Source organism: Notolepis coatsorum (assembly GCF_963971535.1).
Source record: "Notolepis coatsorum genome assembly, contig: SUPER_7_unloc_2, whole genome shotgun sequence".
Taxonomy (NCBI): Eukaryota; Metazoa; Chordata; class Actinopteri; order Aulopiformes; family Paralepididae; genus Notolepis; species Notolepis coatsorum.
This window is the reverse complement of record NW_028174879.1, coordinates 359091-386466: the sequence shown is the minus strand read 5'-3', so window position 1 is coordinate 386466 and position 27376 is coordinate 359091. Positions and strand designations below refer to the sequence as shown.

At 40.5% G+C, this 27376-nt stretch overlaps 1 protein-coding gene across 4 annotated transcripts in view; it reads right to left on the bottom strand.

The window, feature by feature from the left end:
* The window catches only part of LOC311232726 (uncharacterized protein), a 114913-nt gene that overhangs the window by 40681 nt on the left and 46856 nt on the right, over positions 1-27376 (bottom strand). For 3 of the 4 annotated variants that reach the window (XM_084338304.1, XM_084338306.1, XM_084338307.1), the window contains 8 exons: positions 23003-23034; positions 20327-20446; positions 19279-19407; positions 18881-18922; positions 15273-15404; positions 13426-13620; positions 10732-11664; positions 1935-2495 (listed from right to left, as the gene is read on the bottom strand). In XM_084338304.1, the coding sequence (XP_084194430.1) occupies positions 1935-2495; positions 10732-11664; positions 13426-13620; positions 15273-15404; positions 18881-18922; positions 19279-19407; positions 20327-20446; positions 23003-23034 (2144 nt within the window). The remainder of the gene's footprint in view (positions 1-1934; positions 2496-10731; positions 11665-13425; positions 13621-15272; positions 15405-18880; positions 18923-19278; positions 19408-20326; positions 20447-23002; positions 23035-27376) is intronic. The other variant, XM_084338305.1, reaches the window with a different exon arrangement.

Below are 27376 nucleotides of genomic sequence, written 5' to 3'. Positions count from 1 at the left end.
CCACCCCTAACACTGCCAATTGTGTTAGTATGAACGACCAGCCAAGCTGATAGCAATGCGGAGAGCTGGGCTCGAACCCAGCGTCTCCTGCATTGGTGGTGAGCGCCTTGCCCACTGCACCACCTAGCCGCCTATATAACCTTTTTTTTTTTAAATTTTTTTTATTATTGCAAAACAAAACTTATTAAAAGTCAGTACTCAACACACAATGTATAATGAAACTTCCAGTAAAGGTGGTTAAAATATATGCAAGTACAGAAACAGGATAAAACAAAAATAGTCAATAATAACATTTTAACCGTATACCGTGTATATCTAGCGAAGTTACAATTATATAAATGTTAGTATATAATATACCCCGAATACCTATTTTCTAAAACCCTACACACATATGCTCCAGCTCAAATCCCCCCCTCCCGGACCCCCTCTTGGATAGTACCTCCATTATCCCTCACTCCTAACCAGACATCACCATTATAGGCTAGCTTTTATTCTCTCCACCACTTCTAACCACATTAACATTTTGGATTCATTGAGCCCTAGAATTCTTGCTGTTGATATTTCTTGATATATCACATCAAGATATGTAAGAAACCACACTTTCCGGCACATTTTTTCCGGTTGAAACCAACGTGATGCAATCAGTTTTTTAGCTACTGTGATACCCGATAAAACCAATCTTTTTAGTTGTGGGTTCACTGCAAACTCAAAAACATCATTCAATAGCAATACCGCGGGGTGTACAGGTATATTCCAAAATACGAGTATTGATAATTGTTGGGACACATCTTCCCAGAATGCCTTAACTGGTGGGCAGTCCCAATACATGTGCATAAATGTTCCTTCGTCCCCATTTGTACATTGAGAGCATTTGGAGTCTTGTATAAGCCCCATTTTGCACAGCCTTATAGGAGTCAAGTATGTCCTGTGAATATAGTTCAGATTGATTTGTTGATGATCCGGGTTCCTTGATGTAAGTCGGACATTTGCCCAGGCTCCTTGCCAATCAAAGTCATTTTCCAGGTCTGGTATATCCCTCCTCCAGACATTGTCTAGTTGAAGGGTTTCGTACGAGGACGTTAGTAATTGATAATAAAAACCTGATACAAAACCTCCCAATGTATCTCTGTCATAGAAAAATTTGTGGTATCTGTGGTGTTCAATTGGTATGTCTAATGGAACACCGTGAGATCTCATACAAAGTCGTAACTGTATGTAAAAGAGCCATGTGGACTCGGTGAGGTTAAACTTTATGCATATTTCGACATAACTACAGAGGCCCTTGTTATTAAAAATATCCCCTAATGAGTGTATGCCTCTTTCTTCCCATACAGGGAATCTTATAGGTCGTTTTCCCATTAAGAGAGCATTGTTATTGAATATGGGAGTGTGATTATGCCATACTTGATTGTTAGGAAATTTCCTTTGAGTTTCCCGCCATGTCCTGATTGCATGGGTTATTATTGGGCCAAATTCTCGCTCACAATGCTTGATTGAAAGTTTAGTGTATGCTATGTCTTTCAATCTCTGTGGGGCTACTATGTTTTCTTCTAATTCTCTCCAAGATACCAAAGCCTCGGGGTCAAACCATATCTTCTTCAATGGTCTTAATGTGAAGGCATTAAAATATTGTAAAAAATCTGGGACTGCCATGCCACCGTCTGCTTTACTTCTCTGTGCGGTGGATCTTTTTATGCGAGGTGGTTTGTTATTCCAAATAAATTTGTATTTAACCAAATAACCTATAACCATAGTTACAGGTGATTTTCAGGTGTTTTTGGACATGCCAATAAAATAGGTAAATATTATTACTTATGGCTACAACATAACGTACCTTTTCTCCTGTGGTCGATTAGTACTTTATTCACGGCGTCTGCTGAGACTGTGTTGCACACACACACACACACACACACACACACGCCTTGAAGACCTACCTTCTTCTCTGCGTCAGCCGCGGAGGTCCTGCTCTGCCCGTCTCTCTTGGAGCTCAGCCGGCTGCCCTCTGACCTCCCCGACGACCTGGACCCTGAGCTGCCCTCCCTTCCTCTCCGGTCCTTCCTCCACGTCTCCCTCTCTGTCTCCTTCGTCTTCCTCCTCTCCTTCTCTCTCTGCCACCTGAGACCACACGCCAGCCTCCACTCCTCCCTTCTCTTGGCTCTTTCCACCTCTGTCTCCTTCGTCTTCCTCCTGGCCTCCCTCTTCATCATGTGCTCCGCCCTCTGCTTGTCCAGCCTCTCCATCCTCTCCTTCTCTTTCTGCCTCTCCTCCTTCTCTCTCTCCACTCCTCTCGCCAGCCTCCACTCCTCCTCTTTCTGCACCCCCGCCAGCCTCTCCTCCTCTTCTCTCTCTCTTCTCACATTTCTCTGCACATTTCTCTGCACCCCCGCCAGCCTCTCCTCCTCCTCTTTCTTCGTCTCCTTTCGACCGCTGGCATGCGTCTGGCCCCCGGGGGGCGCTAGGGTCCTGGATCTGCACTCCTCCAGCATGGCCAGTACCTGGTGGAATGTTGTGTTGTAACGTTGGATTAGTATTTAATAAAAACAGATTCATGTTTTATTACTTCTCTGACAAACTGAGATTCATGTTTTATTATTTCTCTAACAAACAGAGATTCATGTTTTATTATTTCTCTAACAGAGATTCATGTTTAATTATTTCTCTAACAGAGATTCATGTTTAATTATTTCTCTAACAGAGATTCATGTTTAATTATTTCTCTAACAGAGATTCATGTTTAATTATTTCTCTAACAGAGATTCATGTTTAATTATTTCTCTAACAGAGATTCATGTTTTATTATTTCTCTAACAGAGATTCATGTTTAATTATTTCTCTAACAAACAGAGATTCATGTTTTATTATTTCTCTAACAAACAGAGATTCATGTTTTATTATTTCTCTAACAAACAGAGATTCATGTTTTATTATTTCTCTAACAAACAGAGATTCATGTTTTATTATTTCTCTAACAAACAGAGATTCATGTTTTATTATTTCTCTAACAAACAGAGATTCATGTTTTATTATTTCTCTAACAAACAGAGATTCATGTTTTATTATTTCTCTAACAGAGATTCGTGTTTAATTATTTCTCTAACAAACAGAGATTCATGTTTTATTATTTCTCTAACAGAGATTCATGTTTTATTATTTCTCTAACAAACAGAGATTCATGTTTTATTATTTCTCTAACAGAGATTCATGTTTAATTATTTCTCTAACAAACAGAGATTCATGTTTTATTATTTCTCTAACAAACAGAGATTCATGTTTTATTATTTCTCTAACAAACAGAGATTCATGTTTTATTATTTCTCTAACAGAGATTCATGTTTTATTATTTCTCTAACAGAGATTCATGTTTTATTATTTCTCTAACAGAGATTCATGTTTTATTATTTCTCTAACAGAGATTCATGTTTTATTATTTCTCTGACAAACAGAGATTCATGTTTTATTATTTCTCTAACAAACAGAGATTCATGTTTTATTATTTCTCTAACAAACAGAGATTCATGTTTTATTATTTCTCTAACAGAGATTCATGTTTTATTATTTCTCTAACAGAGATTCATGTTTTATTATTTCTCTAACAGAGATTCATGTTTTATTATTTCTCTAACAGAGATTCATGTTTTATTATTTCTCTGACAAACAGAGATTCATGTTTTATTATTTCTCTAACAGAGATTCATGTTTTATAATTTCTCTAACAAACTGAGATTCATGTTTTATTATTTCTCTAACAGAGATTCATGTTTAATTATTTCTCTAACAGAGATTCATGTTTTATTATTTCTCTAACAGATTCATGTTTTATTATTTCTCTAACAAACTGAGATTCATGTTTTATTATTTCTCTAACAGAGATTCATGTTTAATTATTTCTCTAACAAACAGATTCATGTTTTATTATTTCTCTAACAGAGATTCATGTTTTATTATTTCTCTAACAGAGATTCATGTTTTATTATTTCTCAAGCAGAGATTCATGTTTTATTATTTCTCAAACAGATTCATGTTTTATTATTTCAGAGAACAGAGAAATAACAGACATCGCCACATATCACAACCTCTTGTTAACATTATCCAAAACCATTACTAATGCCAAAGCTTCTTTCTTTCACCATAGGATCGAGGCCTCTGCCAAGAACCTTTCCAAACTGCATGCTACCATGTCCTCCCTCCTCACTCCCCCCCCACCCCCTCCTCCCTCGTCTTTCTCTGCCGAAGACTTTGCGATCTTCTTTGAGGAAAAAGTGGAGAACATCCGCAGCTCCTTCTCCCAACCCCCACCCATTCCAAACACTGAATCGAGAACCTCATCCTTCACTCTGTCATCTTTCTCTCCCATTACAGAAGCTGAGACCCTGACACTGGTAACGTCGAACCGTCGACTACATGCCAGCTGGACAGCTACCCTCCCCACTCCTCCAGACCATAGCACCGGACATCCTCCCATTCCTAACTGCAACCATCAACTCCTCACTCAACTCGGGGGTGGTCCCCACCTCCCTAAAACAAGCCAGAGTCACGCCGCTCATAAAAAAACCAACCCTGAACCCCACCGTCATAGGCAACTATCGTCCTGTCTCTCTTCTCTCCTTCCCTTCTAAAACACTTGAACGTGCTGTATCGAACCAACTTACTGCTTATCTCTTACAGAATGACCTCCTAGAACAGGGGTCGGCAACCTGCGGCTCTTTAGCCAATCAGCTGCGGCTCCCTGGCCCAATTATTTTTAAATATACAGTACGTCACACCCCGCGCCTCTCCCTGCCGTCTGCAACTTATGCAAGTGGCTAATCTTGAGTTTCTGAGTAAGCTAACCATGGATAAATCCAAAAAAATTTAAGTCTGAGGAAAATAGAGGGTTTAATTCAGCGTGGACAGATTAATTTGCTTTCACGACTAACGATGCAGGCTTGTTACCTGTTATGTGGTGCGAAATTTGCGAACAACGAAACATTTTCTTTGTCTTTTATAGATTTTCCACAAATAAGGGAAGGACGCAAATAGAGCTGAACAGAGATTCATGTTTTATTATTTCTCTAACAGAGATGAATGTTTTATGAATGTTTTATTATTTCTCTAACAGAGATGAATGTTTTATTATTTCTCTAACAGAGATGAATGTTTTATTATTTCTCTAACAGAGATTCATGTTTTATTATTTCTCTAACAAACAGAGATTCATGTTTTATTATTTCTCAAACAGATGAATGTTTTATTTCTCAGAGATGAATATTTAATTATTTCTCTAACGGAGAGATTCATGTTTTATTTCTCTAACAGAGATGAATGTTTTATTATTTCTATAACATTAATGTTTTATTATTTCTCAAACAGATTCATGTTTTATTATTTCTCAAACAGATATGTTTTATTTAGAGCTGGGCCGTTAACGGCGTTAACGTGCTGCGTTAACGCTATACTAGTATCGCGCGATAATATAATTAACGCATTAATCTTAAAAAATAAATTGTATATATATATTTTTTTTTTTACATATTTTTTTTTTACCTTTTATTTACCCAGGGTAGGTTCGCTGAGCACAGATGCTCTTTTTCAGGAACGCCCTGCTTCACATTCACACAGTTCCATTCACACCTGGGAGCTGCCCAGTACAACCACAGTTGACACCATTGGCCACTGAGCAACTCCACTGGAGCAGTTGATTCAAGCCATGTCACATAGTTCAAGTTTGAAATGATTCTTTCTGTTTTGCTCCTGAGAGTGTGCTAGATACTGTACTGTACTGGTAATATTATTTATTTGTGTTAACTTCTGAATAAAACAACTTATTAAACACAAGTACATCTTATTGAACATTATTTTGATATTTCATTACCAATTATCATAGCAAAACAGCTTTTTCAAACAGTCTGTAATGCATTTTGGAAACGGGAGATGGGCTCATGGTGTAATGGGCCACCTGGCCTGAGAAACATAAGGAGGAAAGAAAAAGTAAGGACTTACTTCTGGTCATTATTTGGGTAGAACACACATATTTTGAATGACTTCGGCAGTTTTTTTTTCTTCTTTTTAGCCATTTTAATCTAGATTAAATCCAGGATTGCAGATAGATTAATCTAGATTAAAAAAATTAATCTATGCCCACCTCTAGTTTTATTATTTATCTAACAAACAGATGAATGGTTAATTATTTATCTAACAGAATAATGTTGTATAATTTCTCTAACAAACATATTCCTGTTTTATTATTTCTCTAACAGATGAATCTTGGATTATTATTGCATGCAAAATTGCATAAAAAGTGGCATGTGTTAACACTTTCAGCGCCAGCCGTTTTATCCATCCTTGTAGTCAATGGGCCACCGCTGTAAAATATAGGGATTTAATTTTTTACTTCTATTCATTTTTATTATTATTTTATAAAAGAAATTATGTTCTTCCAATATCATTGGTTGTTTTATTCATTTTAATTGTTTTATTCATTTAACTTTTTATCTTTATCTCCTGTAGCACTTTGAGATTTTCACAAATATAAAGTGCGGTACAAATTGAAATTATTATTATAATTTTCACTGTGCGTCACAGTGTTTGCTATATATTCTATATTATAGCTATGGAGACAATACTATGGCTCATTTGACAGTAACTATGCCTCGTTCAACATGTGAAAAAGAATAAATGTTTTCATGTATACGTTCGCGTGTTATACCGTGGTGAATATTGTATAGTTTCAGAGTGATCCTGGCTAATTCCTGGTAACTGTGTTATGGAGCGATATGTGAATTTTGATAAAAGCGTTTGCGTTGCTCGCCTGGACACGCTACTATTTCCAAATCAAATGTATATAATAGGTATTATGAATGCATGAAAGGGGGGGGGGGGGGGGTTGATGCTTTGATCACCAGCAACGGCATTCGTTTTGAATACTACATACGTTGATCGTCTGGATCGATATGAAATCATTGTAGGATCAAGGTGGAATTGACATCAGATAGTCCTTACCTTTGATCGGGGTTATTCCAAAAAGAATATTCCAATTGTCTGATCGTGATTTCCAGTATTGATGTCGATCGGGTCCCTGACATGAAGTGGCACAGGATATGCCTCAAGTGTGCTGAACGCGTTTCAAAGTGCTCAGATTAAGCAATTTACTTGGCTTGGTCTAAATTCTCCGCCCGGACAAAATGAGATGTGACAGTGTGAAATAAGGTTTCAAAGGGTGGGCGATACTGCCACCTAGCAGGATGCGGCCGGTATTGCACTCTCGGGATCTCAGAATGATTTCCTATGGTAACACCGAGGTCCGTGACACTGCATAGAATAAAAAGAAATCGAATAAAAGAAAAAACGGGTTTTGGCACTCAACCGCAAGCGAGTTAACCCGACTTATCTCGGGTCTGGCGCAGAAAGTGTTAACACATTCAGTGCCAGACCAGAGATACGTCGGGTTAAATCGCCATCGCTTGAGCGCCAAACCCGAGAAAAGTCGGGTTATAATCGTTATTTCTTTTATTCGCTATATCCATTCATAATTCATCCATCCAGCCTGATGTTATCATTGGGAATGGCTCTGAGATCGCAAACGGACAATACTGCCGCCTAACGCTTTGCGGCCGCTATTGCACTCCATTTGGAACGATGTGGCTTGTTTTCTCGGCTGAGCTGCAGCGTGCGGGGTCTAACTACTCCGGCAAGACAAGCGCTTATAGGGATGGCATCGACGAGGGTCCCCGGCCCCCGTTCATGTTGAATGCTGGATTACGTTGGACACACGATCGCGATCAGTATTTAGAATGGCGATGAGATAATTGGATTATTCTTTTTGCAGTACATCATAGACAAGGTAAGGACTAGGTAAGCCACATATACAATATATCAAAGGTAAATTAGCCAAATCTGTTGGCATTCTGTACAAAATAAGGGAGCTGTTAAACCAGATATGTTTGCATATATTGTATTTTTCACTTGTTGTGCCACACATGTCATATTGTGTTGAGGTTTGGGGGAATGTTTATAAAACAAATATAGATCCTATTATTAAACTACAGAAAAGAGCTATTAGAATAATAAATAAAGCTAGTTACCTTGAATCGACAAATCCATTATTCATAAAGACCTGTACATAAAAATTTGTAGATATGGTTTATATAAAAACCTTGGAGATAATTTTTTGTGCTAAGAGTAAGAACCTACCAGCTTGTATTCAATGTCTCTTTCTACCAAGAGAATGAAAGTATCATTTAAGAGGGTTGTGAGTCTTAGTGACTGGTTGAAGTTGTGTACTTCTCAGGGGAGATTTAAAAAAGCCTTAAAGGATAAAATAATTCAGGAGCAGTTTTGAGTAAAACAAACTTTTTTCTCTCTTAAAAAAAGAAAAAAAATTATATCTTGCAGCATATTTTAAGTTTTTCTTTCTTATATTAAAGCATATTTCGTTTTTAAGAATTGCAAAGGATAGGCAAAAATAAGCATGTGCCTATTCCTTTTTTCGGTCATTGAGTTTGGATTTTGTGTGTGAGCTTACTTTGAGTATGTACATTTGTGATTATTTTTTTTGAAAGTCCACACATCTGTAAACAAAGACAGAAAAGAAACTATTCATCATCATATGTTATCAATGTTGCGTTGATCCGATAATTTTTCCCCCTGTGTGTCTGCGGTGTGTGTGGGCCGTGTCCCGTTGGTGGCGATCGAAGCATAGACAAATTACCCCCGCCCCCACCCTTTCTTGCATGCATGATGAAACATAATACCGATAATCTAGCGTTGATTTCAGATTGATTATTGATCCAGGCGAGAAATGGCAAGATTTATAATGAAATGCAGTAAAACACTGTTTGGCGTCGTTTCCCGGGATTACACAGAATCTAAAACTATTAGGGGTATCTTAAATACTTTGAAGCTTCGTTCGATGGGCATGGGATTCGAATATGAAAATAAAATTTGATTATTTAAAAAAACAAGAATTTAAAAAGGAAATATATATATATATATTTTATTTTTGCAAAATCAACTCTGCCTCTCTTTTAACACTTTGGCTGCCAGAGGTTAAATTCATGATATACCATCTGTTGCCAGCTCTATTCGTCTATGGATAAGTTCCCCTTCTTTGCAGGGCTATAACCTTTTAAATCCTATTGCTAGATTGCCATAATTAGGGCCCATTCAAAGTCCTATATGTATTGTTCATTGTGTAGCAACGTTAAACTTTTTCATTCACATATTCATAGTAAAATATGGTCTAATGTATAAGTATGTTTTAATCTCTTTCTGCAGCTTTCTCCAGAACGTGATCTATAGCCCCAAATGCATTATATTGATGAAATACAGTTTGATGGCAATCGGCGCGATATAAAAAATTTCAATTGGACGTACTTCTAGAAGTTTCTACGTATCATCTGATGTTGACCGGATGGGCGGGGGATCATTTATAATTCCGTGGGCAACGTTATATCATTCATCTAGTGTGGGTCATATGTTCATCAGAGCAGTTTATATATATACTTTGAATTAAAATAGAATCTCGGCCCGAAGCTTCGAATTCCAAAAGAAAAAATCGAAGGTCAGCCCTAAAAACTATACTCATATTCACCACGGTATAAAACGGAAATGTAGATGAATTTTTTTAGTTTTTTGCATGTTGACCGGAAGAAACTCACTGACAAATTAGATCCATAGCTATAATATTTATTATAGTTTTAGCACTGCAAACACCGGAATTTATCCCCATTGAACAGAGCGCTGGCACACACCGGCCATACGCCCATAGCAACCCCTGGCACTGAACCTGTTAACACATCCACCGCCGTTCACGTTGTACAGCGTTATTGCCCGCCATGCGTTGTCTGCCAAACCACGCTGTACAGCGATATTGAGATCATATTTCATTTTTTCGCCGACGATCACAGAATTATAAACGACCCCCCCCCTTTCATCCGTGCATGATGACGCATAACGCATACGATCATGTACAGTTGAATTTTTTAATATAGCGTGTCTAGGGAATAGACGGCAATCAATAATCTATATATGTGTTTAGGCCTATAGCTCACGTTCTAGGAATTAGTGCAGAAATGATAAAAACATACTTATATTCTAGAAGGTATTTTTGTATGAATATATGAATGAAAAAGTATAACGTTCCTACATCCTGAACGATAGATAATCGATGTTGAATGGGGCATAGTAATGTCAATTTAGCAATACAATTTAAAAAGTTATAGCCCTGCAAAGAAGGTAAACATCTCCATATGCTTAGAGTGGTGGCAGACTGGCTATATTGATGGATATAAGTCATGGCTGGGAATGTGTTAAGGTACATGTGGAGTAGGGATGGGTACCGAATTCGGTACTTTTAAGGTACCGAACCGAAACACATCGGTACTACCGAGTATCGATTCAAGTGAGATACCGATTATTATTTTTTTTTTACCTTTTTTCTTTTCATGTCAACGTTCACACGCACAATATATGCTTACCTAGGATTTGATTTGATTCAACAACAAAGCAGTCGGAGCAATGGCGAGCCGAAAACTGTCGAAATTGTAGTTATTTGAAGTTTGGATTTTTTTTCACGACTGAGGTAGGTAAATAAAATTTTTTGAGACTAAAGTACCGAAAAAAGGTACCGTTGGGTACCGGTATCGATTCACAGGTACCGGTACCGTATCGGTTCAAATGTGAAAGGTACCCATCCCTAATGTGGAGGAAACATAATAAAACACAATAACAATAATAATCATAAGAGAGGCTCACATTGGTCACATTGGACCGCTGAATAGCATCAGGCTTGTTGGAGGTTGATACCTTGGTCTTCTTCTTAGCCTCTTCTGCTGGGGCCAGGCCGGAGGCTTCAACTTCTCCTGCTGGGGCCAGGCCGGAGGCTTCAACTTCTCCTGTTGGGGCCAGGCCGGAGGCTTTAGCCTCTTCTGTTGGGGCCAGGCCGGAGGCTTTAGCCTCTTCTGTTGGGGCCAGGCCGGAGGCTTTAGCCTCTTCTGTTGGGGCCAGGCCGGAGGCTTTAGCCTCTCCTGCTGGGGCCAGGCCGGAGGCTTCGGGTTCTTCTGCTGGGGCCAGGCCGGCGGCTTTGGCTTTTCCTACTGGGGCCAGGCCGGCGGCTTTAGCTTTTCCTGCTGGGGCCAGGCCGGCGGCTTTAGCTTTTCCTGCTGGGGCCAGGCCGGAGGCTTTGGCTTTTCCTGCTGGGGCCAGGCCGGAGGCTTTAGCTTTTCCTGCTGGGGCCAGGCCGGAGGCTTTGGCTTTTCCTGCTGGGGCCAGGCCGGAGGCTTTGGCTTTTCCTGCTGGGGCCAGGCCGGAGGCTTTGGCTTTTCCTGCTGGGGCCAGGCCGGCGGCTTTGGCTTTTGCTGCTGGGGCCAGGCCGGCGGCTTTGGCTTTTCCTGCTGGGGCCAGGCCGGAGGCTTTAGCCTCGGATTGGTGTTTGGGAGTAGTAGCAGTGTCTGGTTTGGTTTTGGTCCCTGGTTTGTGTTTCTGTAGAGCAGCAGAGATGTTTCCAGCCTTGACTCCATCTTTGTTTGGTTCTTCTTCTGTATCGCCCATCTCTTCTCCACCTTTGCCCTCGCTCTCCCTTTCTTTGCCCTTTGTCGCAGTGTTGTCTCCATTATTTTGGTGTTGGGACTCTGCTACGCCTGTAGGTGGAGATGCAGTCCGTCTGTCCTTAACGTTGGCAGGAGACTTCTAGAAGCAGGAAGCATGAAAGGTCATGGGTCACTACAGGGGTACATATAAAAGGTTATCTATGTAGTCACAGGGTTCTGGGGTGTTTTTCAATATATGTGATGTATAGATTGGGGGGAGATGGTAGCATGTAACGGTGTCAGAGAGGTCGAAGTGTATGCAGACGGTGATAGAAGAAGCGGTTCAGAGGCATAGCCAGCAGAATGTTTAGCAGCCAGCAGAATGTTTTGAATTCCGATCTAAGACACAACAAGCTGATACCGTGGCAGGGCACAGAGGCAGAGCGCGATGGAGGTTTTGACAGTAATGAAACGTTTTGAAATGTGTGAAAGGTTATTAGCAGTTGTCATGACAGCGCATGACAACCAGAAGAGGGGCGGGCCGTCATTGCTATGACGAAGATCCTATAAATCTAACAGTGTTTCCGGGTGTAAGCCAGACCAAGAGCGGCTAAGGGCAGACTACAATCTGACTAGGACTGAGAGACTCTCTCCTCATCACGGAGAGGGGGGGGGAGGAGGAGGAATGACACATCATCATTAGCTTCGGCTAACGGGAGAAGGGTTCTGGCTACAACCAGGCCTGACCACCATTGGACTGAATAGCAGAAGGACGATAGACTGAACACACCGAAAGATCATTAGAATAGACTTTTCAAGGACAATACAATCTGTTAACATCTGAGCTGAGGCTTCTGTTTATCAAATAAACTGCTTCTCCTTGTAAGGTATTACGCTGTGTCAAAGTGTCGAATTCTTACGAAGGTGGAGAATTATTATGGTTTGCGGATCGCACTAACGGGGAGAGATAAGGATTGTATCAGCCAGTATATGAGACGTCAGGATCATTAAAAGTACACAACGCAGAGGAATGGATGGAGAGAGGATAACACAAGAAGACGTGATACTGGCCAGATTGATCAGAATCCAACACACAGTACATATATATTTATAAAACACAAGATACATGTGTAATAATTCATTACATTTATATAGCGCTTTTCTCAGACTCGAAGCGCTTTACAATGTAGGGTTAGAAATTGCCTCCTTTACCACCACTGGTAGCACCCAACCTTGGGCTACGCAGGCTCAATGGCTGCCATACACTGGCACCAGGCACACAGCACACTACACAATGGCTGAACGGCTCAGTAGACAGGGGTTCATATCAGCCAATTAAGGGGAAGGGATGATTAGGTGGCCTTGATGTCAGAGACTTGATTGGGAATTTGGCCAGGAACATCGGGGAGCCCCCTACTCTTTACGATAGGCGCCCTGGGTTTTTTAACCTCAGGACCTCGGTTCACCCTCCCTCTCCTCAAGACCAGTCGCTTCCTTGATGGCGAGCGCCTTGCCTACTACACCACCTAGCCGCCCTAGAATACTTTTTTTTTATTAAAAACAAAAACCCTGACAAAGTTCGAATCCCAAAAACAGGCTTCGGGGAAACAGCCCACGATGTTCGCGGGGGGGGGGGGGGGGGGGTGTACCTACATGTTTCAGGGGCGCTGGTCCGTGGGGGTACCTACATGTTTCAGGGGAGCTGGTCAGCGGGGGGGGGGGGTACCTACATGTTTCAGGGGCGCTGGTCCGTGGGGGGGGGTACCTACATGTTTCAGGGGCGCTGGTCAGCGGGGGGGGTACCTACATGTTTCAGGGGCGCTGGTCAGCGGGGGGGGTACCTACATGTTTCAGGGGCGCTGGTCAGCGGGGGGGGTACCTACATGTTTCAGGGGCGCTGGTCAGCGGGGGGGGTACCTACATGTTTCAGGGGGGGCGCTGGTCCGCGGGGGGGTTGCTCCAGGTAGGCCGTGGTGGTGACCCGGCTGTGGTTGGGATCGGGCCGTCGAGAGAAGCACAGCTGGTTCTTATCAATGCCACACAGAAACTTCTGGAAGCGAGAACTTCTGTAGCGTCTGTAGATCGAGACAGACAGATCACTGATCTCACAGATCACCTGGTGAAGGAGAGGGAGGGAAAGAGAGGAGAGGGAGGAGAGGGAGGAGGGAGAGAGGAGAGGGAGGAGAGGGAGGAAAGGAGAGAGGAGAGAGGAAAGAGAGAGGGAGGAGAGGGAGGACGGAGAGAGGAGAGGAGAGGGAGGAAAGGAGAGGGAGGAGAGGGAGGAGGGAGAGAGGAGAGAGGAAAGAGAGGAGGGAGGAAAGAGAGGAGGGAGGAAAGAGGAGAGGAAAGAGGAGGGAGAGGAAGAGAGGGAGGAGAGGAGAGGAAAGAGAGGGAGGAGAGGAGAGGAAAGAGAGAGAGGGAGGAGAGGAAAGAGGAGGGAGGGGAAGAGAGGAGAGGAGGAGGAGAGAGGAAAGAGGAGAGAGGAGTAGGTGAATGAAGGAGAAGAGAGGAGATAAGTGAATGAAGCAGAAGACATTTAAAAGTTCAGAAAGCACATCTATATTATTATTTATATATAAATAAATACAACACCCAACAAAATACTTAAGAATTGAGGACTGGTCATTAATTTATAGCTTCAGCAAACGGATGACCTGCCTGCCTGCCTGCCTGCCTGCCTGCCTGCCTGCCTGCCTGCCTGCCTGCCTGCCTGCCTGCCTGCCTGGGGATCAACGTCGCTGGCATTCAAAGTGTTAACAGTCTCACCCCCCCACACTAACGGTCTCACCCCACACTAACGGTCTCACCCCCCCACACTAACGGTCTCACCCCCCCACACTAACGGTCTCACCCCACACTAACAGTCTCACCCCACACTAACGGTCTCACCCCACACTAACGGTCTCACCCCACACTAACTGTCTCACCCCCCCACACTAACTGTCTCACCCCACACTAACGGTCTCACCCCCCCACACTAACAGTCTCACCCCACACTAACGGTCTCACCCCACACTAACGGTCTCACCCCCCCACACTAACGGTCTCACCCCACACTAACTGTCTCACCCCACACTAACGGTCTCACCCCACACTAACGGTCTCACCCCACACTAACGGTCTCACCCCACACTAACGGTCTCACCCCACACTAACTGTCTCACCCCACACTAACGGTCTCACCCCACACTAACGGTCTCACCCCACACTAACGGTCTCACCCCACACTAACGGTCTCACCCCACACTAACGGTCTCACCCCCCCACACTAACGGTCTCACCCCCCCACACTAACAGTCTCACCCCACACTAACTGTCTCACCCCACACTAACGGTCTCACCCCACACTAACTGTCTCACCCCACACTAACTGTCTCACCCCACACTAACGGTCTCACCCCACACTAACGGTCTCACCCCACACTAACTGTCTCACCCCACACTAACGGTCTCACCCCACACTAACGGTCTCACCCCCCCACACTAACGGTCTCACCCCACACTAACGGTCTCACCCCACACTAACGGTCTCACCCCACACTAACTGTCTCACCCCACACTAACGGTCTCACCCCACACTAACGGTCTCACCCCCCCACACTAACTGTCTCACCCCACACTAACGGTCTCACCCCACACTAACTGTCTCACCCCACACTAACTGTCTCACCCCACACTAACGGTCTCACCCCACACTAACGGTCTCACCCCACACTAACGGTCTCACCCCCCCACACTAACGGTCTCACCCCACACTAACGGTCTCACCATGCCCGACAGCAGCAGTGTGTTCTTGACGGTTCCGAAGCGCTTCACCAGCACCTGGACGTCCAGGTGGGCGGTGGGCGTGTCCGGGACGTTGGTGACGACCAATATGCTGCCCCAGACGACAGGACCTGTCTGTTGGAGCAGAGGAGACATGATGGGTCACTGGAGGATCCATCCATTTTATTTATTTGATCATTCATAAAAGATACATATAAAAGCTGCCCAGTAGGAATACATACATTTAAAAAAATCATTGAGGTTAAAAACACAATAAAGCCAAAAGGCTTATTTCCATTGTGTCCCTCTGGGGGTGGGGGTGGGGGGGGCAGTTGGCTGGCAGAAACAGTAGAGCAATATATAGTAGGGATGTCCGATATTATCGGCCGATATTGGCATTCAAATGAAATATGGAAAATGATCGGTATTGGTTTAAAAAAATATATATATATTCTTTTTTACATTTATTTAACCTTTATTTACCCAGGCAAGCAAGTAAGAACAAATTCTTATTTTATTTATTGTCAAAAGTATGTAAATGTAAAGAGATATGTAATGTTAATTACCTGAAAAAAAAATTTTGGGGGGGGGACCCTGCATATATCGGTATGGGTTGATATCGGTTATCGGAAATTAAGAGTTGGACAATATCGGTATATCGGAAAAAAAGCCAATATCGAACATCCCTAATATATATAGTATAGCCCAAATACAAAAATACAAAAACAAACCACACAATTTCACTACATTAAACAAGGCAAAGCCAAATACACAATCAAATTCAATTTATCTACAGCATTCCCTTTGTCTAATTAATAATAAAATCCAAGCTCCATCTCTAAACACACATTACACGTCAGTTTTAACCACTCATCCTATCCTTCCTGGCCTCTAAGAGAATCCCAGAGGCCGACGCCAGCCACCGTCTTAACCTCTTCCACCCAAATGACCTCACGTCATAAATCAATCTGTCTACACTGTCTGACAAAACTATCGGTTTATTTTTCAAACGTATTCAAGTATAAACATCATAACCATGTCACAACAGCAGTTATAATGTATATTATCATCAATACGTTAGTTTACCAATTAGGGCTGGGCGATAAAACAATAACCATATATTAGGGCTGGGCGATAAAACAATAACGATATATTAGGGCTGGGTGATAAAACAATAACGATATATTAGGGCTGGGCGATAAAACAATAACGATATATTAGGGCTGGGCGATAAAACAATAACCATATATTAGGGCTGGGCGATAAAACAATAACGATATATTAGGGCTGGGCGATAAAACAATAACGATATATTAGGGCTGGGCGATAAAACAATAACGATATATTAGGGCTGGGCGATAAAACAATAACCATATATTAGGGCTGGGTGATAAAACAATAACGATATATTAGGGCTGGGCGATAAAACAATAGCGATATATTAGGGCTGGGAGATAAAACAATAACGATATATTAGGGCTGGGAGATAAAACAATAACGATATATTAGGGCTGTTCGATAAAACAATAACGATATATTAGGGCTGGGCGATAAAACAATAACCATATATTAGGGCTGGGTGATAAAACAATAACCATATATTAGAGCTGGGCGATAAAACAATAACGATATATTAGGGCTGGGCGATAAAACAATAACCATATATTAGGGCTGGGCGATAAAACAATAACCATATATTAGGGCTGGGCGATAAAACAATAACCATATATTAGGGCTGGGCGATAAAACAATAACCATATATTAGGGCTGGGTGATAAAACAATAACGATATATTAGGGCTGGGCGATAAAACAATAACGATATATTAGGGCTGGGCGATAAAACAATAACCATATATTAGGGCTGGGCGATAAAACAATAACCATATATTAGGGCTGGGCGATAAAACAATAACCATATATTAGAGCTGGGCGATAAAACAACGATATATTAGGGCTGGGCGATAAAACAATAACCATATATTAGGGCTGGGTGATAAAACAATAACCATATATTAGGGCTGGGAGATAAAACAATAACGATATATTAGGGCTGGGCGATAAAACAATAACCATATATTAGGGCTGGGCGATAAAACAATAACCATATATTAGGGCTGGGCGATAAAACAATAACCATATATTAGAGCTGGGCGATAAAACAATAACCATATATTAGGGCTGGGTGATAAAACAATAACGATATATTAGGGCTGGGCGATAAAACAATAACCATATATTAGAGCTGGGTGATAAAACAATAACGATATATTAGGGCTGGGCGATAAAACAATAACCATATATTAGGGCTGGGCGATAAAACAATAACGATATATTAGGGCTGGGAGATAAAACAATAACCATATATTAGGGCTGGGCGATAAAACAATAACCATATATTAGGGCTGGGCGATAAAACAATAACGATATATTAGGGCTGGGCGATAAAACAATAACCATATATTAGGGCTGGGCGATAAAACAATAACGATATATTAGGGCTGGGCGATAAAACAATAACGATATATTAGGGCTGGGAGATAAAACAATAACCATATATTAGGGCTGGGAGATAAAACAATAACCATATATTAGGGCTGGGCGATAAAACAATAACCATATATTAGGGCTGGGCGATAAAACAATAACCATATATTAGGGCTGGGCGATAAAACAATAACGATATATTAGGGCTGGGCGATAAAACAATAACGATATATTAGGGCTGGGCGATAAAACAATAACCATATATTAGGGCTGGGAGATAAAACAATAACCATATATTAGGGCTGGGTGATAAAACAATAACCATATATTAGGGCTGGGCGATAAAACAATAACGATATATTAGGGCTGGGTGATAAAACAATAACGATATATTAGGGCTGGGCGATACGGCCTCTAAATGATAACGCGATATTTTTTGGCCATATCACGATACAAATCGCGATATTTTGCACACTTAAAAATGCTTGATTTTACCCTTTGATGCATACAGTCACGCCAATATGATGATTATAATAGTCCCTGCAACATATGTTTGCATTATTAAACCATGAAATGCTTTAAAAAATTATTAAATGAAAATGTACTAAGAGGAGTCTACTGACACACTAATAAAAAAAATTATTTACATGGTAAATGGCTTTTTACATCTACATCTTTACATCTAAGACAATTTATATGGTAAATGGCTGCTTTTTTATATAGTGCTTTTATCCAAAGCGCTTTACAATTAGTTCCTCACATTTGACCCGCTCACTCACACACTCACACACCGACGGCGGAGGCGACCAATGCGAGGTGCCGACCTGCTCATCGGGAGCAGTTAGGGGTTAAGTGTCTTGCTCAAGGACACATCGACACGCTGCCCGGGAATCGAACCGGGAACCTCCGGATTGCCAGACGACTGCTCTACCTCCTGAGCCACTGTCGCCCCACATAAAATATATATATAACCCAGGGGGGGGTCAGGACCCTAACCCAGGGGGGGGGGGGGGGGGGGGGGTCAGGACCCTAACGCAGGGGGGGGGGGGGGGGGGGGTCAGGACCCAGCAGTACAGAGTCACAGTATAGATCAGTGATGATGGACGTCAGGACAGAGAGACTCACCGACTGGTCCAGCGGCCCCTTCATCAGGTTGTACAGCGCCACCTAGGGGAGGGGACGGGAGGAACCTGAGTTAAAACAAGTGCTGTGGCACAACTCAATGACACTATAGTCACTTTAACCCTTTCAATGCCACACGACAGCCGGTTAACCCTTTCACTGTGACAATACAGAAGGTTAGCCCATAGTAAAGGGTTACCCTTCTGTCGTGTGGCAGTGAAAGGGTTAAAGGAGACATGTTTTAGTCCTTTTCTACGGGTCAGAAGTCAGGTTTAAGGTCAGGGTCAGGTTTAACCCTTACCGGGGTGTGCAGGCCTCAGGTTGACCTCTGAACCCTACGTTAACCCTTACCGGGGTGTGCAGGCCTCAGGTTGACCTCTGAACCCTAAGTTAACCCTTACCGGGGTGTGCAGGCCGACATCCTGCTTGATGCAGCTCATCTTCAGCTCAGAGTCCTGGATCTTCACTGGGATGAAGCTGTTGACCTTCACCATCTCCTGAGCCGTCTCCTGGGTCATAGACACCAGCACCTGGGGGGGGGGGGGGGGGGGGGAGAGGGGGAGAGAGAGGGGGAGAGAGAGAGAGAGAGAGAGAGAGAGAGAGAGAGAGAGAGAGAGAGGGAGAGAGAGAGAGAGAGAGAGGGGGGAGGGAGAGAGAGGAGAGAGAGAGGGAGAGAGAGAGAGAGGGGGGGGAGAGAGAGAGAGAGAGAGAGAGAGAGAGAGAGAGAGAGGGGGGGAGGGAGAGAGGGAGAGAGACAGAGAGAGAGAGAGAGAGAGAGGGGGGGGAGAGAGAGAGAGGGAGAGAGAGAGACAGAGAGAGAGAGAGAGAGGGGGGGGGAGAGAGAGAGAGGGAGAGAGAGACACACAGAGAGACACACAGACACACACACACAGAGAGAGACACACACAGACACACACAGAGACACACACAGACACACACAGAGAGAGAGAGAGAGAGACACACACAGACACACACAGACACACACACAGACAGATCGTTAAGTCATTGGAAAGATAGAATCCTTCGAGTCTGCAGGTCTGGTTCAAGTTCTAGTTATTGATTTGTCTAAACTAGGGATGTCCGATATTATCGGCCTACCGATATTGGCATTCAAATGTAATATCGGAAATTATCGGTTTTCATTTTTTACATTTATTTAACCTTTATTTACCCAGGCAAGCAAGTAAGAACTAATCCTTATTTTATTTATTGTCAAAAGTATGCATGATGTTGTGTTCATTTCACGACAAGAGATATGTAATGTAATGTTAATTATCTGAAATTATTCAGTTTTTTTTAGGGGGAAACCCTGCACACATATCGGTATCGGTTGATATCGGTATCGGAAACTAAGAGTTGGACAATATGGGATATCGGTATAAAAGCCAACATGGAACGTCTCCTGGTCTAAACATGAACCAACAGCGACTCTGTCAGAGCTCCTCCCACCTTCCCCATCTCCGTGGCCATGATGATGTCACCGGGGATGCCGAAGGGCGTGGCCAGTGTGGTGATGTCACTCTCCGCCCAGCCGCTGGCAGGGAGCCCCTGGATCAGGACCACGGCCATCTGGGGGGGGGAACGCACTTTACTATTAACCCCGTCACTGCCACACGACAGCCGGTTAACCCTTTCACTGTGACGATACAGAAGGTTAGCCCTTTACTATCACACAACCGACGGCGATGCTCCATCATTAGCATCATTAGCTCCGCGGATACGGAGCTAATGATGGAGCATCGCCGTCGGTTGTGTGATAGTAAAGGGTTAACCGGCTGTCATGTGGCAGTGAAAGGGTTCAAATGACATGGACCTGTACGAGAACTATGATAATAACATGGTAGTTATGAGCTGTATTATATGTATCATATATGTAGTATATATGTAGTATATATGTAGTATATATGTAGTATATATGTAGTATATACGTAGTATGTATGTAGTATATATGTAGTATGTATGTAGTATATATGTAGTATATATGTAGTACATATGTAGTATATATGTATCATATATGTAGTATGTATGTAGTATATATGTAGTATATATGTATCATATATGTAGTATATATGTAGTATGTATGTAGTATATATGTAGTATATATGTAGTATATATGTAGTATATATGTAGTATGTATGTAGTATATATGTAGTATGTATGTAGTATATATGTAGTATATATGTAGTATATATGTATCATATATGTAGTATGTATGTAGTATATATGTAGTATGTATGTAGTATATATGTAGTATATATGTAGTATATATGTAGTATATATGTAGTATATATGTAGTATGTATGTAGTATATATGTAGTATGTATGTAGTATATATGTAGTATATATGTAGTATATATGTAGTATGTATGTAGTATATATGTAGTATATATGTAGTACATATGTAGTATATATGTATCATATATGTAGTATGTATGTAGTATATATGTAGTATATATGTATCATATATGTAGTATATATGTAGTATGTATGTAGTATATATGTAGTATATATGTATCATATATGTAGTATGTATGTAGTATATATGTAGTATGTATGTAGTATGTATGTAGTATTATGTAGTATATATGTAGTATATATGTAGTATATATGTATCATATATGTATTATGTATGTAGTATATATGTAGTATATATGTAGTATGTATGTAGTGTATATGTATCATATATGTAGTATGTATGTAGTATATATGTAGTATGTATGTAGTATATATGTAGTATGTATGTAGTATATATATAGTATATATGTAGTATATATGTATCATATATATAGTATGTATGTAGTATATATGTAGTATGTATGTAGTATATATGTATCATATATGTAGTATATATGTAGTATATATGTATCATATATGTAGTATATATGTAGTATATATGTATCATATATGTAGTATATATGTAGTATATATATAGTATATATGTAGTATATATGTAGTATATATGTATCATATATAGTATGTATGTAGTATGTATGTAGTATATATGTAGTATGTATGTAGTATATATGTATCATATATGTAGTATGTATGTAGTATATATGTAGTATATATGTAGTATGTATGTATCATATATGTAGTATATATGTAGTATATATATATAGTATATATGTATCATATATATAGTATGTATGTAGTATATATGTAGTATATATGTAGTATGCATGTAGTATATATGTATCATATATGTAGTATGTATATAGTATATGTGTAGTATATATGTAGTATATATGTAGTATGCATGTAGTATATATGTATCATATATGTAGTATGTATGTAGTATATATGTAGTATATATGTATCATATATGTAGTATATATGTAGTATATATGTATCATATATATAGTATGTATGTAGTATATATGTAGTATGTATGTAGTATATATGTATCATATATGTAGTATATATGTAGTATATATGTAGTATATATGTATCATATATGTAGTATATATGTAGTATATATGTAGTATATATGTATCATATATGTAGTATATATGTAGTATATATGTATCATATATGTAGTATATATGTAGTATATATATAGTATATATGTAGTATATATGTAGTATATATGTATCATATATAGTATGTATGTAGTATGTATGTAGTATATATGTAGTATGTATGTAGTATATATGTATCATATATGTAGTATGTATGTAGTATATATGTAGTATATATGTAGTATGTATGTAGTATATATGTATCATATATATAGTATGTATGTAGTATATATGCATCATATATGTAGTATATATGTATCATATATGTAGTATGTATGTAGTATACATGTAGTATATATGTAGTATATATGTATTATATATGTATCATATATGTAGTATATATGTATCATATATATAGTATATATGTAGTATATATGTATCATATATGTAGTATATATGTAGTATATATGTAGTATATATGTAGTATATATGTATCATATATGTAGTATATATGTAGTATATATGTAGTATATATGTATCATATATGTAGTATATATGTAGTATATATGTATCATATATATAGTATATATGTAGTATATATGTATCATATATGTAGTATATATGTAGTATATATGTAGTATATATGGCAGTGCTCAGGGCTACACACCTCATCACTGCTCTTCTGATCAGCTTCAGTTCCTGTTGGGGAAACACATAAAATCACATATTTAGTTTAAAACCAACCAACAAAGAACATTTCATGTGGAAATAGTGGGAATTGGTCAAATTGGTGAGCAGTCACAAATATCGCGGGGGGTTTATTGAATTTGCGTTCGTTCTTGTGATGGCTGAAGGGTCTGAGTTATAATTTCGCTACTCGAGACTTTTTCCGAGACAGTAAGTTCATTTGACTTATTCTAGTCTAACGACACCTAGATTTATCAATAGCAATAGTAATATATATGCAACGCTAATGCCACAAAACGAATGCCTTTGTTAATCATAACGTTGATGCAGTTATTAGCGTTGCGTTGGCTGTAACGGACATGCGTGTGTGTGTGTGCAGGGATTAAAGCAAAAAAAAATCTCCTGACTGAACTTTTTTTCAGGCCAAGTCATATTCTTATTTTAACCTCCACTGTATTTCTTCTTAATAGCGTTGGCGTTTTAAGGGAGCCTACTTGTTTAGGTTTCGTCGATAATCCAATGTAGTTACCCCCCTCACCCCCCCCCAACCCCCTCCAATGTACAGTCCCCCCCCCCCCTCCAATGTACAGTTTCTTCGTCAAATGTATATACTCTTTTTTAGACTCTTATTGTATCACAAACAATACTGTATTTGTAAATCTGGTATGTCATAAATGTATAGATGTAGCAGTATTATCCATCTGTATGTCAAGTATGTCATATATGTTATGATGAATTGAAAATGGGGGACCCTGATGTAAACAAGAGGAAAGTCTTTCTCTGGTCTGCAACTGCAACCCCTTAACAATTGTGTGTATTGAGATGTACTGTATTGTACCGATTCTGCAATATGTTATAACAATCAATCAATATTTAACAGATTGCAGAATGGGTACAATACAGTACGGCTCAATACACACAATTGTTAAGGGGATGCAGACTAGAAAGAAGTTTGTCTTGTTTACATCAGGGTCCCCCATTTTCAATTCATAGTGACATTTATGGCATAGGGACATACATGACATACTACAGGACAGGTATATAGTAATGTTACATTTGTGACATATACGATATGCAAATATACAGTACCGTTACCCATATATCCTAACAGAGATTATGTACATTAGGGTGGGTGGGAGAAAAAATACACATACGGTGGGGAGAGAATATACAGTGGGGAGGAGACCGTCTACAGATACACCTGTGATGTTGCTACGGAGTTAAGCTAATAAAGGATACTCACAACCACAGCAGAGGACTCACATATTTGTACTGTGAATTAACACGACTATGACAAATGTGTTGTTTCTGTTTTTCTTTTTGAGATAGTTGCGGAACACGGAACAAGTTAACAACTCACCAACGTCTACAGCCCCCGCATCAGACTGTAGCCTAGCCAGTCTCTTGAAACACTGCTATCTTCAAACTTCCATCCTCTCGTAACTTTCTTTTGTTGGGTGGTGCCGCTCATCCTTTCGTCTGAGAACACTGCGTGTGTTTTCTTTTTAGTGGCCGGCTTACTCCTTCCATTATCGTTATTATGCTGACGTTAGCTAATAACTATGTGTTGGGGATAATGGTTCCGCACGGACCATATTGTTTGTTACATTGCTGTCGGCAAACTCGCTCAGTGTCAACATAGTGTTGACATTGAGTTGATGTTAGCTGCTAGCTGGCTATCCAAATCCACAACAGCCAGGCAGCCAACTGTACAAAATACAGTCTCAGCCAATCACACCGATTTGTACAGTTAGTTAGCTCCACTCCATTGCGAAATAAAAGTTAGCCAGCCAGGACAGCCCGTATTAGCAAGCTACAGTTGCTAGGTAGCTAACAGTTAGCCACCCGAAGAACGGTAGCTAGCTAACGTTAGCCACAGCTTCAAAAACGAATTTCAATTATGTTATGAGCTATCAGCTAGATAACGTTAGAGCAGTGGTTCCCAAAGTCGGGGTCGCGACCCAAAGGTGGGCCGCGAGCAGCCATGGGTGGGCCGCCAGATGATTAAAAAAAATAAAATAAACTATTTTTTTATTTTATTTTATTTTTATTATTATTATTATTTTAGGCCACTGAACTTAGAAGCAGGCCAGGACAGTGTTTCTAGTTGTATTCTAAAATTATATTCTATTGTATTCTAAAATGTGACTATATGGTTTTATATTAACTTAATAAATAAAAACGAAAAATCTACTTATTTCAACAAACATTTCAAACTAAATAACAGATTATGCACCTAAAACGCTGAAAACAACCGAAGCAACAATAGTATTTTAATGAGACTATTATTATTATCATTATTATTTTGCAACAAGTTAGCCCTCTCATAAATAGCACATATAAATGAATAACTAACTTGAACTAACTTAATAGGATTGAAGTGATATTTGGCTTAAAAAATCGGTCGCCTGGCAAAAAAAAAAGAAAAAAAAAGTCTGACGATGTGCATTGGGCCGCGGCTCTCTGACGCCTTATTTTCTGGGCCCTGGCCTGAAAAGTTTGGGAACCCCTGCGTTAGAGAACGCCTCGTGTAGTAAACTAAAGTGAATAGTTTACTGGGCCATTGTTTAATGCTTCAGTGGTGTTAAAAGAGGACCTGCACGCTTGCTATCTTCGGTGCAAATGATACGGGTCTGTGAGGGGGAGGGCACTGTGAGCAGCGTGTGTGCGTCAAGCTCACGTTTGATTGGTTAGAATGGTCAAAATGCCCTACGCATCTACAAACATATTATACCAGGTAGCCAATTCCGTCAGACTCCAAATCAAATTGACGGAAAAAAAAATTAAAAAGACTGAAATCCGTCTGGAGACGGAACGCTTTAATGCATGTATAAATCTCTCCTCTGTCTGTTCCCTTCTTACCAGTCATCCCTCATGGTGCAGACAGTCATTTTGGCCTGCAGTCAGGGGTTCTTTTAACTCTGTACAATTTGCCTGTACAGAACTCAGAAAAACAGCATTTCCTATTCTGCCCCATCTACATGGAACTTATTTCAAAAGGAACTGAGGCAGACTGGTCGTCCAATCAACAGTCATCTCCCGCCTCGACTACTGCAACGCCTACTAGAGATGTTCCGATACCATTTTTTCCTTTCCGATCCGATTCCGATACCTAAGCTTTGGGTATCGGCCGACACCGATAATGATCCGATACCAGTGCATACATTAAAAAATATATATATATATAAATTATATATATTCTTTTTATATATATATATACAGCTACTGTTTTATATATACTGTTTTTTAGTTATAACTAGAAAGTAATGGTATTTATTCAACAACAGGTGATTGTATAGATTTGTATTAGTATCATTAATCAATGAGTGGGGCTGCAGCACTGCAGATATACCCTACTCCAATGATCCACACGGACATTATTAGTTGCTGCACTTGCTACCAGAAGGCTCCGGTTCAGTTAGTAGTAGAGGCTCTGTTGTGATTTTTGCACAATAAATATTCAACATTCTCTTTTGAGACGCCGCCTCAGACTCTTATCATTTGGCACTAAAAGCTAAACATTGTCACCGATATGGCTGTCCGCAACATGTCATTAATTGTGTACACGAGGTGGTTCAGTGACGACGCTAACGTGAGCTAGGTTAGCTAGCATGAGCTACCGGCAGATGGAAAGACTAACGTTACTGGTGAAAATGTGATTTACGTTGGAATACTCCTTTGCCAACTTGCTGTACTTTGCTTGCAGGTCTGCAGCCATTATTGCTAGATTATGAATAGCCCCAACTTTAGCAAAGGTAACGTTATGGCTAAACCTTTAACGTTAGTTAACGCTAGCTTTCGGTTAGCTGTTCAATGCTAATAACACCACCCATCGAACCCATCTGAGCTCCCCGTCAACACCGCTCTGTCGGGAGGATGGCATTTAAGAAAGTATCTGCTGTTAAAATGACAAACAGCATTGACACTTTAATTCACGGTCGGTTAAACACACGTTTGTTTTATAATGCTCACTCAGACCGCAGTGTTGTTGATAAATTACGTGGCATCAGTCGGAGCGCAGCATTAGAGGGTACTCGCCGATACCAGCATTTTAGGCAGTATCGGCGGCATTTCCGATACTGGTATCGGAACAACTCTACCGCCTACCTCCGGTCAATGGTCTCCAACTACACACCCTCAAGACCCCTACGCTCTGCATCTTCTGGCTGCCTCAAACCTACTCCTATCCGAGCTCCGGGAGGGTCATCAAAGAGAAGCCGCCTATTCTCAGTCCTTGCCCCACAATGGTGGAATGAACTACCCACCCCAGTTAGAACAGCCGAAATAAGTTTTTTTTTTTTTATATAAGATATCCAACTTTAACTAACTTTAGTGTCATACACTTGTCCTAATA